The 16,246-nt window shown below is 35.9% G+C and overlaps 1 protein-coding gene across 1 annotated transcript in view; it reads left to right on the forward strand.

Annotated features, from left to right (window-relative positions):
• The window catches only part of LOC150092290 (glycogen debranching enzyme), a 461,626-nt gene that overhangs the window by 287,451 nt on the left and 157,929 nt on the right, over positions 1 to 16,246 (forward strand). The window contains exon 17 of the mRNA XM_090414998.1: positions 4,979 to 5,112. Within this exon, the coding sequence (XP_090271124.1) occupies positions 4,979 to 5,112 (134 nt within the window). The remainder of the gene's footprint in view (positions 1 to 4,978; positions 5,113 to 16,246) is intronic.

A 16,246-nucleotide genomic window follows, 5' to 3' on the forward strand; every position in this document is an offset into this window, starting at 1 on the left:
GAATGACAAATTCAGAATCTATTCTTTGAGGTTACAAAATTGAACGAGTAGTCAATATAAAGTTGGTAAAGGTAGTTGTATTCTTAGTTCACATATATACAAACACACACCTCTTCCATCTAGCATAACAAAAATTGACACTAGTGTAGTCATGAGGACAGCATGAGCTTTGTCCTTTTGTTGAAAAGATTTGGATTTGAATCCCACTTAGAATGTGAAGAACCTTTATGATTATGAATGGCCATAATGATTCTTGAGCACTGAATGTGCAAAGACAGTCAGTTTTCATGCCAGCAGTTTTGTCTAAAACTTGTACCTTTTGTCACTTCCTTTCATCATTAATCTGCATATCTTTTTCCCTTTCCATGACATTGTATTAATAGTATTCAGATGACCGTATCATCATCATAATCATCATCAACAGCTTTCTCCAGTCCACTGTTAAAAAAATATCTCACTATTTTTTTTTCCATTTTTGCCAATCTTGTGCATCTCTCTCTCTCTCTCTCTCTCTACCATAAATATCCATAGCATCTTATCTCATCACCCCATCTTACTTCTGGACTCTACTTCTGAGTCTTTTTTTTACTGTCTCCTTTCTTCCAGGCCACCATCACTGGGATCTAACACCTCAGCAGTGTTTGCCATGCAGTACAATCCATGAACATCTGGAGAAGGAGATCCTGGTAGTCTTGCATTACTTTGTCCTCTGCTTCAGCAAGACAGGCATTCCAGGATCAGTTGGCTAGTGGGCTTGCCTTCAAGGGTCAACAGTATTTCAGTAAGTCTTTCACACCCATTTTCCAGGGTCAGGACCCAAAGCTTGCTGTGCTGGTATTGCATCCAGGGTAGTCTTGGCATTCCACTTCCGAGCACTGTCATTGCTTACTGGTCAGTGGGCATTCATGTGTGGCTCCATGGCAGGTGGGAAGCTCTGGCACTGAACAAAAACCCTTGAGCATGAATTCTTCATTCTTAAATGTTTAAAGGGCCTTAACAAGGTCCCAACGAAGTAATGATATCATTGAGACATCATGTGATAACAAAAAACAGAATCAAAAGATATGGGAAATCAGTATAAATGCACCAGTGTTTCTGATCATCCATGCAATAGATGAATAGCCAGTAGGGAAAATATTCAAAATTATTCAGATAGGTTTATAAGAACTGGCAGGATCTCATAAAACAGTTAAACTATGTTCTAGTGATATCCTTGTGGAAACATAATTTTGGCAACATTGAGAAACTGCTGAAAGCAACATCAATGGGTGGAATACTAATCACAGTAACACCTCAAAAAACACAATTCTTATAGAGGAGTGATATCAGGATGGAATCTTCTTGATGTTCATGATGAGGAGATATGTTCAGAGCTTAAAAATCAGGCAGTGTCAGGTGTGAAGTGCATCTTGATATGTAGGGATGGTCACCAGGTACCAGCCAGGAACATCTATCATCTCCTTACTTTTGATGCACCTAACCCTCTTACATTGCAAACACGGGGTATCTCAACTGCCTTGTTAGACTGTATGTCACTAATCCACTATGATGCTTTAAATATCAGAAATGTGGGCATGCCCAAACTGCCTGTCATGGCTCTACCACCTATACACGGTGGTAGAGCCATGTATAGGTGGTAGAAAATTTGACAACGTCAACTTTGGCTTGTGCGATGGAAGCCTCACCGAAGGGCTTTAAGCCCTTCGGTGAGGCTTCCATCACACAAGCCAAAGTTGACGTGGGAAGACACTTCCATAACATTCCAGTCTCATCAGCATTGTATATTTGTTCCACAGTCATATTATTTTCATCCAAAATTTTCTGAAACCGCTCAATAAATTCGTTCGCAGACACTTCATTGGCACTCCTCTGTTCACCAGACACATCTAACTTCCAGATTCCATGCCTTTCTTTGAATCAGTTAAGCCGCAATGGAAAATCCACACTTGCCTTGCATCTTCATTTTCCCATGCAATTCCTTCACTTTTTCTTGCAGCATTGGTCCAGAAGTGCAAGCTTCCTCTGATCTTTTCAGGGCAAATCACTCGTATAACACACAGTCTAATTCTTCACACCACACACACAAATCAGAAAACTTTTCACCGGGATTGATGTACAGTTTCCTGATTTTCTGCAGCTTTTGTAGATTCTGTTTGCATCATGAATCTCTGGAGTTTGACCACCTTATTTGTTTATATTGTACAAAGTTGAACTTCCAACTTTATATTCCTCCATTAATTTCATTCTGCTGACACCTCTCTCCATTTACTCTAGCAATTTGAGTTTCAACTTGAGAGAGAACATTTCTCTTACGCTTTGTGCTAGTAGCCATAGTGACACCACGTGAGCTAGGAGCGTACATATACGAATGCAGTTTGTTGGCGAGAGTTCTGGCTGGGCAATATACAAAACAACCCATGTGATCTCTCTTAGCCAATGAGCAGCAGCCAGAATACAAGCCCATTGCATATTTTTCTTATCTCATAGGCTTAAATTTTGAGTTTAAATGTAGACCTTCAAAAGTGCCATTGTTTTGGTATTGCGGTTATGAGAGATTTTACTGTATTCAGACTCCCATTCCAGACACAGCCTGTCAGAGTATGTGGCAGCTGGAAGCCTTCTGATTAGTTAATGAAGGGTATCACTTGCACTGCGTGGAGAAGAGATTGTGGGACAGAAACATGAAATCTTCCCCCCACCCCCCCTCCTCTGGAGCCCAAATATGACATTCACCACTTCAGGCCTTCATTAAGCCAGGGGATGATATTTCACGGGTGAGGAAAGTTATCTACCATGTAGTTGGTCTACTTGGCATTTTCTCCAACTAGGAAGATGTCCTTTTGTGGTACGAATACTTTCTACAAGTTGTCCAGTGTTGTACTGCCTTACCCCAGTCCTGAAGATATTTTCAGGTGCAAACTTTGTTTGCTCACACTTGGATAAAGGATTAAACTAAATGTATTATAGTCTAACCAAGTGAAAAATAAACCTTCAACATCTTTCTCTAAATCCAGAGTAATTTAAAAAGGTGGCACATGGTTTGGCAACTCCTATTGGTAAAGATGACTTCTGCCAGGTATCTCCACCTCTGGGCCTGGCTCCCACTGAAGAGACCTCAATAAAGGTCGAAACTGGTCTGGGTAGTGGCCCTTCCCTTAATGCATAACATTATACATATCCGCAAGGAGATGCGTTTTGCATTATGGGAGATACTGAGATAGCAGTGATGTTAGCTTGGTGTTCACCTTTGCTATGAGTTTCCCGGTGTTGTACTACCTTACCCCAGTCCTGAAGATATTTTCAGGTGCAAACTTTGTTTGCTCACACTTGGATAAAGGATTAAACTAAATTTATTCCAAACCTTCAATACTTTCTGGGTTTGTGAAAACAGCCCACACTATTTGAAGGTAGGATTGATATGACAGGGAAGTTATATATTGCATATCACATGCCTATTAGTCGAAATCAAGTCTTCTTCGATGGTGAAAGTTTTTGATTTTGCACTGTAAAGTGAACTCACTTTCATTACTTGGTATATACCATATCAGTCTTTTCTGAGATTTTACATTTTCTTTTCTTTAAAAAAGTCATTTGATGTATTCAGGTATTCTCTTTTTTGCAGAACCCTAGGGTTCTGCAGAGTTTAAAAAACACTGGTAGAGTGTAATAATAACAAACAGGTGTTAGAACCCCACTACCCCTACAGTTGGTAGGGTTTCAATGCTAGAAACCAATTTGGTATCTATATTGTTCAGGATTATCATAATTACTTCTTTATGAAGTGATTCTGTCACTTTTATTATGCATTTTTTAACTTCATCTATATCTGTATTATTGAAGCAGCTTACAACAGTAATCTAATATTATGCATAAACAATGACATATGGGTATTCCCATAATTGTCTCTGGTATGTGTCAAATAGTGTTTTCCACTTGGTTTAAAAGAGAGGTTGTGGTTACTCTAAATTGATTATTCAAGTACCATACTAGTCATTTGCAAATTATCTTGACATGGACTTAATTTTCATTTTTTCATTATCTTCTTACATGGTTGACTGTGTGATTACTGTCTCTTTTCTTAACCAACAAACTGTGGATTTGAATCCCACTGGCATGAATGTGAAAACCAATAGTACATGGTAGATAAATTTTTGTCGTCTATAATAGTACTGCTTGCTAAAGGATAGAAGTGGCTTGAAAAAATTCCATGATTAGTCTCTCGAGCAGAGAACTGGATTATCTAGCTTTTAATCCATTTGTGGTACTAAATGTGTGACAGGTTTATAGCCTTTCTTGGGTGGGATTTACTACAAATTTAATTCTTGAGTAGTCATTGTAATAATATCTTTGTGAAAAAAAAATTTCATAACAGTGATGTTGTAACACACATTGTAAAGGCAAACTATGAATGTGAAACAGCCTTATGAATTATTATTATTATTACGTGACACCTCCAGGGAGTCCAAAGACTCATCAAGGGAGAGCATCTACTCTACAATTCTGTCTCCACCAACTACACCAATGGCATCTACCACCCACCACCATCTCTAGAATTTCCATACAATCATAAACATCCATGCCCACATCGGGATTTGAACCCGCAGCCTTTTTGACTGGAGAGTGGATATGCTAACCACTCTGCCAACCAGCCTGGCCATTAAGAGCTGCATTTATTATAATTGTTGAAATTAAATGGTTACTGCTAAAAATGTCAAAGTTAAATTGTTATCAAAAACTGCCCTGAGTTAGCTTGAAAGCTGTGAAAGATATTATGCAAAAAAAAAAAAAGGGGGGGGCATCCAGTGAAATTTCATGTGAAAGCACTTTTAATGTGGCAGCTTTTGCCATCATTGGCATCTGAATATTTTAACTTAAAACCTAAATAATTAACAATTTGGGATTAACTTTCAACCTATATATCATGATTTTATTGTTTTATGATTTCTAATATAGTAAATATTGATTAATATTTGCATAGGTGTGATGTCCGAACTGTCAGGCATTCATATGAAAAATGACTTGAGTCATCCCCTTTGTGATAACTTGAGAAATGGAGACTGGCTTCTTGATTACATTATTAAACATCATTTAATACTTCCAACAACAAGAGAGGTAAGAATCATTATATATCTACTTTCTATTCTTATTGGCAATTTAATTCCAAACTTGCATAAGATCTGTCTACAGGATTCATCATTGGATGGGTTGGAAGCATATCTTCCCACTGAAAGAATTACATGTTCAATTTTTTTCTGCTGCTGTTATGAAAATTTTCTAATGGTTGTCATTTTTATCAGTTAACTAATTTCAGTTGGATCCATGGGATTCTCATAGAATTATTATACCTGTCTTTTTACTCATATCACAAGAAATTGGGAAATTAATTGCCAGAAAGAAAACAGAAGAGTGTGTTTATTATTATTATATTGAAACTTCAATGGAGTCATGAGACTCATTGCAGGAGATCCACGCTAACCATTAATCACACGATACCTATCATAGCTCTCTCATTCAGTGACAAATGCTTATAACCATCTCTTTCAACCCATTCCACTCATTTTCTACTTTCCAGCAAACAGCCTAGTCCTCCTATCCTTCTTAATCACATTCATATACAACTTCCAGGATAACCCTTGTTCTTTCTTGTCATGTCATGCCATGCATTTGAACATTTCTTCAGTATCTGCTCTTTAGTTATTTGTTTCTATCTCATCCACTCTTTCTCCCCTTATCAGCCAACTTTGTATCCCCTCCTTCAATCCTTCAGTCTATCCTCATAAAAGCATTCCACAGACTTGTTGATGTGTTAGTTATTTGCCCTTGAATTTTCTCCACTTCCTCATTTCCAAGAAACCTAGGTGATCAAATATGTATAATAAATTCTCTACTGCTACTTGTCACTGTTTTTCAATACATGTGATCCTTTGAGCTGTTTTTCTAACTTTTGCAGTATGGCTTCTGATCTTCAACTACCTGTCCATGATTACCTCCCCAAATTCGTAGTTTTCTATTCTACTCAGTTTTGCACACAGGTTGTAATCTTTTCATCCAAAACTGCATAGCCTTATACTTTGCTAATTTAACTGCTAATTTGCTACATTAAATTCCACAACTTTTGTTTGTACTGTATTGTATATTGGATTTGTATAACTAAAATGCATTTAATAATTAAAAAAAAAGTTTCACATATTTGTAATTTATTATAATGCAAATGAGCTTGTGTAGCTCTGTGGAAATGGTGTTTGAATCCATTGTACTCAGCTACCCAAAGAAAGACCATTGTAAATTCAATTCTACTCACTATCACTATCTGTTCTCAAATTAGTCTATCTGTGGTGTAGGCAAGTAGAGTTTTATCTCCCGGAAATTCTGGTTTTTTAATCCACAACTCAAGATTGTAGAACCTACACTTTTACAGACGATACATTGCATTAGGGTTAGGGACCATGAGATTGTGGTTGTTATCTGCTATACTCTCTTCACTTGATGTCAGTTTACAATCATAGATAGTTTGGGCTAGCTATTCTCTAATAGGCTAAGGGTGGAAATTGACTGTCCTTCAGTGTCCAGAAGCTAGATAGTTTGGACTAAAATGGCCTTGACTACTCCATTTCAAGAATAAAAGGTGTTGGCAGATTTATTTATTTTTTTTTTTATAACTCAAAGGTTAAATGGTTAAATTATTTGAGTTTGAATGAAATATTATTATAATTTCTCCCAAATTGTCAGAGAAGGTGTGCAGGTGTTACTAAAATTTAAAAGGAGTATGCAGCACTGAAAGTTTGGGAAACACTGCTCTACATCATCTATATTAACTGTTGTCCTCTCCAGTTTGTATTATCAGCAAACAACAGGATATTTCCCCTCAAATGATTTCCTGTATCATGAATGCAAATTTCATTCCACCCCAATTATAGAGACCTGCTCTCTCTTGCTATCTCCATCAGCCAACCTCTTATACGTATCACCAGCTTCATATACATCCCCATTTGCTTCAATTTATGTAATATATTCTATGCAGTATCATGTCAAATGCATTTGTAAAGTCCGGCATCACTATTGTGTATCCATTTAATTAATCCAACTCAATTATCACAGGGGACGAAGAAATGCATCGGCACTGTACTAAATAAGTGATCATTATGGGTGACTTTAATTATCCAAATATTGATTGAGTAGAAGAGAAATCTCATACTAAGAATGAAGAGGAATTTATTGATTTGTTGTGAGACAACTTTCTTAAGCAGCATGTGAAAGAAAGAACTCAAGGTCAAAGAGTGTTAGATTTGTTTATACCATTGAGGGGATCTCTATTAAGAATGACTATTTTACCACCAGTTGGTGACAGTGATCATGGCATGCTTACTTGGGAAGTATCGAATTATATTGATGTTCCTATCAGAACAGGTTACGTGCTGAACTACAAAGCTGGAAGTTATGATCAACTTAGGAGGTGGGAAAAATGTCAGCAATGCATGGGAATCTTAAGCAAGAGATCCACAAGCAGAAGATGATGTGGGAAATATTGCAAGAATAAGAATGAGCGGGGTTATGAAATATATAAAGTGCAGGCCAGAAAAGTAATGAGTATTGTGGGGAAAGCTAAATCGGAGCATGAAAAGAAATTGGCTATGCAAGTTAAAGGCAGTCCAAAAGAATTATTGTTATGCCACTAGAAAAAGAAAGAATGAATGTGAAAGAATAACTTTACTGAATATGGATTGTACTCTAGTATCAGAAGCTAATGAAATTTCAATTAATGAGTGCTCACTTTGCTAAGATATATCAACCAGGTCCATGTAACTTGGTGCACATGGTATTACTACATTGGATAAAGAGTTAGAGGTAAATGAAAATGAGGTTGAAAGGCTGTTGCATAACCTGGATAAGAATTTGCCTATAGGGACAGATGGGATATCAGCACTTTTGCTAAAGGAATGTTCAACTGAATTGGTTAGGCCTTTCACATGTTTGTATAACTTCAGTCTGAGCTCAGCCATAGGAATGGAAGGAATGTATGATAGTTCTGTTGTGCAAAGGTGGTGCAAAAACTGATGTATCTAACTACTGACCTATCAATATCTCTGGTTCTTACCAGTTCTCAGTTTTTTTTTCCAATTTCAGAGAAATCGGCAAGAACTGAGAACTGGTAAGAACCAGAGATACTGATAGGTCAGTAGTTAGACACATCAGTTTTTGCACAACTTTTACATAACAGAACTATCATACATTCCTTCCTTTCCTGTGGTAATTCCCATTCTTGAGGCCAATTTCAGTGAAATTGGCAAGAACTGAGATATAAGCTATACTCTGCAAGGAGCAGCATGAATTTACTAAAGGAAGGTCATGTTTTAGCAATTTGATCATATTTTATAACAATGTTATGGCCAAGTTTGATAAAGGGAATGTTTATATACACACTATGATAATGTTGGATTTTTCTAAGGCATTTAATGGCCACACGAAAGGCTGTTGCATAAACTGGAAAATATGGGATTGGAACATAAGCTCTTGACTTGGATCAGTGGATGGTTGATAGACAGATATCAAAAAGTGGTATACATTGGGTGTGAATCTGCCAGATTTAAGGTGACTAGTGGCATACCTCATGGTTCAGTCTATACATTAATGACATTAGAAAGGGTCTAACAGGAGATATACAATTGTTTGCTGATGATGAAAAGATAGGCAGGGCAATCAGAGACTATTGATGTCTAGTATTTGATTACTATATTTGAATGGTGTCAACAGGACATTAGATTCCATAATGCATAGTTTATATTTAAGTCAGCAGTTAAATTTGAAGGATATAGATGTTTTGATGTGAATTCAGGTATAATTAGTGCACACTATCTCCACTGTTATTCTTTATCCATATGGATGACATTATGAACCAACATAACACTGAGTAGAATAATAAAATTCTACATGTTGATGTCAGCCATTTATTTTATGCAGATGGCGTTATGCTCATAAGTAAATCCAGTACAAGTCTACAGGAGTCCTTATCTAAATTGAATGACTTATGACAAATTTGGCTTGAAAATCAATAATAAAAAACAGACTACAAAATTAAGTAGGAACATTGAAAACATCAGCTGCATCCTGAATGAAGACATCATAGAACATGTAAAACATTTCAACTATTTGCATACAGTTTTTAGTGAAGGTGAGAAATTTAATATGGAAATAGACAACAGAATAAGTAAAGGTAATATGGTATAGTAGGGAGACAAATAAATAAATTTATGTGGAATGAGAGAAATTAGTCAAAACACTAAACTAGATGTATATAAGATAGTGTGAAAATCAAGTGTAACTTATGGATCTCAGAGTTATATGAGAAATAAAACAGTTGATCAAAGACTTGAGATCACAGGCATGAGAGTTCTTAGAAAAATTAGAGGAGTAAATAGATGGCATCAATGACAAAATCATAATAAAAATGAAGATTATAGAAAGTTTTTTACCTTAGGTTTATTATACATTGAAGATACCAAGAAATTTTATACTCAGTTTTAATCTTTTTCCCAAGGAAGCAAACCAATGTTTTGTGCGTGAAATATATTCACTTCTGAGCTACTTGTGTATATAGGGGCCTAATGACTTCTTATCACTTGCCTTAATATGTATCTCTTAATGCAAAGCAAACTACCTTTCAGGAGTGTATAATGCAATACATAATGGGAAGGGCCTCTACCCCAACTGGTTTTGACCTTTATTGAGGTGCAAAAGTAAAGGGATGCAAGAGAACCAGATAGTATTAGGAGAAAGAAAAGACAGATAGATAGCATGAGAGACAGAGAAAAGGCCTCAACTCTTTTATATCATCATATAGCCAAAGGCTATCAGTTTTCCTTTTTCACCAATCTCAAGTAGATGAACAACCAAAAGACCAATTGAAACTAAAGCACAAAGATTACTGATACCCAGATAGTTGGCCTTCTCAGCCTGGGATTTCTCTCCAGTCATCCTTGCAGTTAACCATAAAGACCACTTTGAACTAAAAGGATAATACCATCTAAAAAACCTCTCATAGTAAAAATAGACAGAATTTTATCTTCCCCTGGTGAATATTGCATAATGTGGGTGGCCACACCATCTAATCAAAAATTCGATATCTCCTAGAATGCTTCTTTCTAAATGCAAAAATCTGACTGAACAAAAAAATTGTTGATACAATACAATGTTATAAAGCATTTGTATGTCATATTGCTGGTTTTCAAATCCATGTTTCTTTCTGACCTTCCATAAATGGTATTTTAATTCATTAATTATAAAAATCAAAATTCTCTTCCCATTGCTTACAGATGGTGGATATTGCAAAAAAAAAAAAAAATAACCTGTTCTGTCTATAAGTAATGGAATGCCCAATACATTACATAATCTGTTCCAAATACAGGGCAAGAGGGAAGCTGTAGAATGCATGTTCTACTGTTTCCAATTGGTAACATATGACCTTTATTGAGGTCTCATCATTGGGAGCAGACTCAGGAGAGATACCAAGGTTGAAGTAATGCAGAAGTCATATATATCTCATATACAAGTAGACAAAAGGTGCTTAATCGTATTAATAAAAATCTCTGGATGAGAGAAAGACATAGAAAGTTTTTTACCTTGGGTTTATTATATGTTAAAGATGTCAAGGAAGCAAAACAATGTTTTGTCTGTGAAATATATTCACGTCTGAGCTACTTGTATATATTATATTTCTTGATAATGACTTCTTATCTGGCTCCCACTGAAGAGACCTCAATAAATGTCAAAACCTGTCTGGGTAGTGTCCCTTTCCATTATGCATTGCATTATACACGTCCGAAAGGGGGGTTTGCTTTGCCTTAGTATGTATCCCATAATGCATAATGATATGTATCCCATAATGATATGAAGTCATTAGCCTCTATATACAAGTAGCTCAGACGTGAAAATATATTTCACGTGCAAAACTTTGTTTTGCTTCCTTGGGAAAAGGATTAAAACCAAGTATAAAATTTCTTGGCATCTTTAACGTATAAAAATGAAGATATTAGAAAAGAACTTGACTTTGTTATCATTCGGAGCATGTGAGCAGAGGTAATTTTGGTAAGTATGGTCATTTAAACAGAATGGGAGAGGAAAGATTAGCAAAGCAAATGTTTGATGTTTACGTGACAGAAAAAGACCCAGAGGAAGACCAAGGTCTAGGTGAATTGATGTAGTCAGAAGTGCCTTATAACACTGAAAAATAAGATCTGACAATATTGGAGTGTAGACAGATAATCGACTAATTTGGAGAAAAATTGTTGATACAAAGTTGATAACATTGTAAACTTTTATGTAATATAGGTATTCCTCGATTAAAGCAGTTAATTAATCCCTCGATGTTACCGCGTATATCAAAATCACGCTAATCAAATATAATAATCAATGGTAAAAATTACAATTCATCCATGATTGATTACTGTATTAATAATTCGTTTTGTATGGTACTCTTTTGGGAAAGATAAAAAATGAATGCAAAGTAATTGTTTAATAAATACTTGTACCTACATTATTTACTGCATTTTTTATCAAAAGAAGTTATCAAGAGTCATTTGAAGAGTTTAGTGTTTTTTCTTATCGGCATAAATTCTATGATAACAAGCAAAATGACTCTCCAGACCTCGGCGAACAAGCAATGAAACAAAGAAAAAAAACACTGCGATAATACATGATGGTACAAATTAAGTGGATATTGAATCCAACATTATTTCATAGCCGAATATAGAAATTACAAGAGTTTCGTGCCGAATATATAGAAACCAAAAGTTTCGATGGAGGCAAACATAAGCAAACATAAAAAATTATGGGCAACTCGTAGTAAAGGTGGAGTAAGCTCCAGATCACTTTCCTTAGTATTTTCCATAATGTAAAGCACATCTATTAGAGGACATGTATGATAAATCAGTCTTTGGCTCTCTATTGTAATACATGATAGTTTATTTATTTTCAGTTACAATCTAAAAACTATTGAACAAAGAATAAAAAAAAAAAAACTAAACCATACTATACTGACATCAGAGGTCGCAGTATCTCTCAGATACAGTTTACTATCAAATATCACAAACCTTTACAGTGTTAAACCAAACTGACAGCAAAAAACAGTGTGGAATATCACTTGTAACATATGAATACACAGATACTTATGACCTCCAAGCTATACACTGAATTGTGTGAGAATATTTATATTAAGCATTTTGCTTGTATCTCTCAGATCAGCTGCGAGCTCCTCAGTGTTAAAGCCATGTTAATCAAAACTCTTGCCACGTATATCAAGGGATTGCCGCAATTAATTTTGACACGATAATCAAATCCGCGTTAAGCAAGGGCTACCTGTACTATTATTGTATCCTATCCCCACTTAGAGTACATATCAAGAATATGATGATAAAAGCATCCATAAGAAAAATTTGAAATCCTCCAATAGCATATATTGATTGACTGCTTGTGTTATTGTAAATTTCTCATCACTCTCTGTAATAACAGAAGCAGTAATTACCATCCCCCAGTTGGGTCATAATCTGTTGAGTTCATATCTTTGCTGTCATATCAAAATGCTGAATGTCAAACATAGGATCTATGATATACTTGATCTAATGGCAAGCCAATATCAGTTTGGCTGTGTAATGAACATCCTAACCAAATCTCTCTTTCTGTCCCTAAAAAAAAAAAAAAGTATTCTGTAGAAAGAAATAAGTTTTAGAAAAATTGTTTGGGCAGTTGAGCTTGGCAAGTGCAGCGGAATGATTGTTATGGCAGGTTTTAACTACCAGTATAAATTAGGAGAAAGAAACTGCATGTACTATTAAGGGCATAGAATTTCCAGAATTCTTGAGGGACAAATGTTTTAGGCATCATGTAGTAGAAGGAACATGAGGGTCAAGAGTTTTAGATATGGTCATAGCATCAGAAGAGCTGATTATAACTGAGATGGCATTTCTGCCCCCAGTTGAAGAGAGTGACCATGTGGTTTTGACTGGAAGATGAATAGACATGCAGGAGTATCAAAGAGAAAGGAATGTATATGAAATTATAAGGCATCATCAAATTCCTGCCATGTACCTCAAGGGGTGTACAGGATATGATAGTACTACATGAAAAATTTACATTATTACTAACTTCCTATCTACAATTTTCCTCCAAATCAGTCTGTTACTTGTCAAGACTCCAACATTACTAGTTCTTATATTTCTATCATCTAAGGCACTTTTTACTATATCAATCCACCTATATCTTGGTCTTCCTGTGGGTCGTTTTCTTGCCAACCTGGCAAAGAACACCTGTTTTGCTAATCTTTCCTCGCCCATTCTGTTTAGATAACCATACTACCTGAGATTAGCTCTATTTATGCATTCCTGGATGCTGACAGTGTCAAGTTCTTTCCTAATATCCTCATTTTTAATATGATATTGCCATTGATGCCATCTATTCACACCTCTAATCTTTCTCAGGACTCTCATATCTGCAGTCTCTATTCTTTGGTCAAGTGTTTTACTTCTGACCCAGCTCTCAGATGCATAAGTTAAAACTGGTTTGAATACTGTCTTGTATACAGCTAATTTAGTGTTCCATCTAATTTCTCTCTTATTCCATATGAATTTATTCAGTTGACTTCCTACCATACCATACCAGCATTGTTGATTCTGTTGTCTATTTCCATATTTAATTTACCATCTTCACTAAAAATCATGCCTAAGTAGCTGAAATATTTTACTTGTTCTATAGGTTCTCCATTCACAATGCAGTTGATATTTTCAATGATTCTGCCTATTTTCATTGTCTTTGTACAACATTTATTCAATTTAGTCAGGGAATCTTGTAGCATATTTATTTAGAAGTATAACATCATCCACATAAAGCAAAGACTGACATTAACAGCTTCAATTTGATATCATGTTTAATACCACTTTCCTTCATAATGTGATCCATGTAGATAACGAATAACAGAGGAAATAATGTACATCCTTGTCTCACACCAGATTTAACATTAAACCATCTTTCTGTACTTTCTTCAATTCTAACTGTTGACTGACAACTCAAATAAGGACTAAGTATTGCTTGATATAATGCCCCATTGACACCATATAAAGCGTACTGAATAGCTTCTCTCTCTTCGCACCTTGTCATATGCCTTTTCCAGATCGACAAAACTTAAATACAGATCTTTGTTATATTTCCATGATTTTTCAACTATTTGTTGTAAAGTGAAAATCTGATCTTGACATCCTCTATTTGACCTGAATCCAGCATGTTCTTCACCAAGCTTTACTTCCACAATTCTTTTCAACCGTTTCTCAAGTATACTTGCATAAATCTTACCAGGAACACTCAGTAGGGAAATACCTCTGTAATTCTCACATTCAGTTTTATTTCCCTTTTTATATATGGGTACTATGAGAGCTCTACTCCAATCATCAGGAATTCGTCCCTCTGACCAGACCTTCTGAACTATGCAGTGCTAACTAAGTAATTACTCCATACTTCAAGGATATCTTTTTCTCCTGTTTTCATGTCACCTTTATCATCTCTAACTCCTTTTACAGCACTCTTTCCTCCGTTTTTGAGCTTCTTCAACAACCTCCAGACCATCTTGCCACCTTCTTGATATTTATTTTCTATGTTCTTACCAAAGTCTTCCCATGACTTTTGTTTAGCTAGTTTTACACAGTGTTTAGCTTTCTTACATTTGTCTCTGTATTCTCTAAGAGCACAAGTTGACTTATTTGCCAGGAACGTTTGATATACTTTTTTCATTTCTTCCTATGTCCACCATGGAGTTTTGATTTTTCTATCCTTGCAGGCAACCTCTACATGCCTCTTTGGTTGAATTAATCAGGGTTTTCTTCAAGGCTTGCCACTGAATCTACAAGGTTTGGGCTCTCAAACTGTTTCCTGTTCTCAAACTCTTTCATTTTTTCTTCAATAATCTTTGTGTATTTTAGTCTACAGTTCACATCTGAGAGCCACTCAACTTTTATTCACTTTAAAACTTTCTTACATGTTTTTCTTTTCAAAATGAAATTCAATTTTATTCTGCTCAAGAGTAAATAGTGATCACTTCGAATTTGAAATCCTCTGTACACTCTGGTGTCCTGCACCAGGAAGAAAATATCACTCAACAATAACATAGTCAATTAGACTTTTCTTATTCCTTACCTCTTCTTTCCATGTGCATTTGTGAACATTTTTAGGTAGGAACATGGTGTTAGTAATAACCAGTTCATGTCCTGAGCAGATCCAACAGGTATTTCCCATTATTATTAGCTTTGCTCTTTTCTCCAAATTTTCCCAAAATATTTTTGTATGTCTGACAATTATTTCCTACTCTGCTATTTAGATCCCCAACAAGGACCAACTTTTCCTTTTTCATTGTGTCAGTAGCTTTCTCTAGATCCTCAAAAAATTCTTCCACTTCTACCTTAGTAGAGCCTTGTGTGGGACCATAAGCACAAATAAGCCTCATTGTCCAGTTCCCCATTCTCATATTTGCCCACATCACTCTATTTGAGACTGCCTGCCATTCAAGAAGATTAGCTTCATGTTTAGTGTTGAATACTATGGCTATTCCTTCTTTTCCTTGATTGTCATTGTCTGAATATAGCATTTTTTATTTATTGCTCAGAAAGATCTCACCAGTTTTGTCTTTTTTGTTTCACTCACCCCTATTATGTCGATCTGGTACTTATCTAATTCCTCAGCTAGCTCCATTTTTTTGCCATTCAGGCTTCCATGTTGATAGTACTGATCTTGAACTCTGGTAATATTGAGTTGGGGTAAGTTTTAGGATTTGTTCCAGTAGCTGACTTTTTGCTGTTTGCCCTGGTTCCCTGGTGAAAACAACGGGGGGGGGGGTGTATAACCGGGTGACTACCCAGCCGGAATGAAGTTCTGTCGATGTACAATCATTTGAAATTTTGGTTTAAGCCAATAAGAATACAATTTGGTCAGCTAAATCTCAAATTTCCACCCATCCTCGTCTGTTCATTATCCAGGTAGATGTCTAACAGGGTGCACTACGAGAAGGTGAGGATTGGACATTAGCTCAGAAGCCCTGGTCAGTTCTCCACATTCCTTTAAAGGCTATGTGGAGGTCTCCTCTCAGTTATTCAGCTTTGACCCTTAAGCACCCCAATATAAGACAGGTGAATAATAATCTTAGATATCTACTTGGGGCAGTTCCATGGAGAGAGGAATTGGAATGGCAAGATATCATTAGTGCTTGGGAACT

This window comes from Typopeltis vanoorti, chromosome 26, assembly GCF_054136105.1.
Source record: "Typopeltis vanoorti isolate ZY-2024b chromosome 26, IOZ_Tvanoo_1.0, whole genome shotgun sequence".
NCBI classification, from domain to species: Eukaryota; Metazoa; Arthropoda; class Arachnida; order Uropygi; family Thelyphonidae; genus Typopeltis; species Typopeltis vanoorti.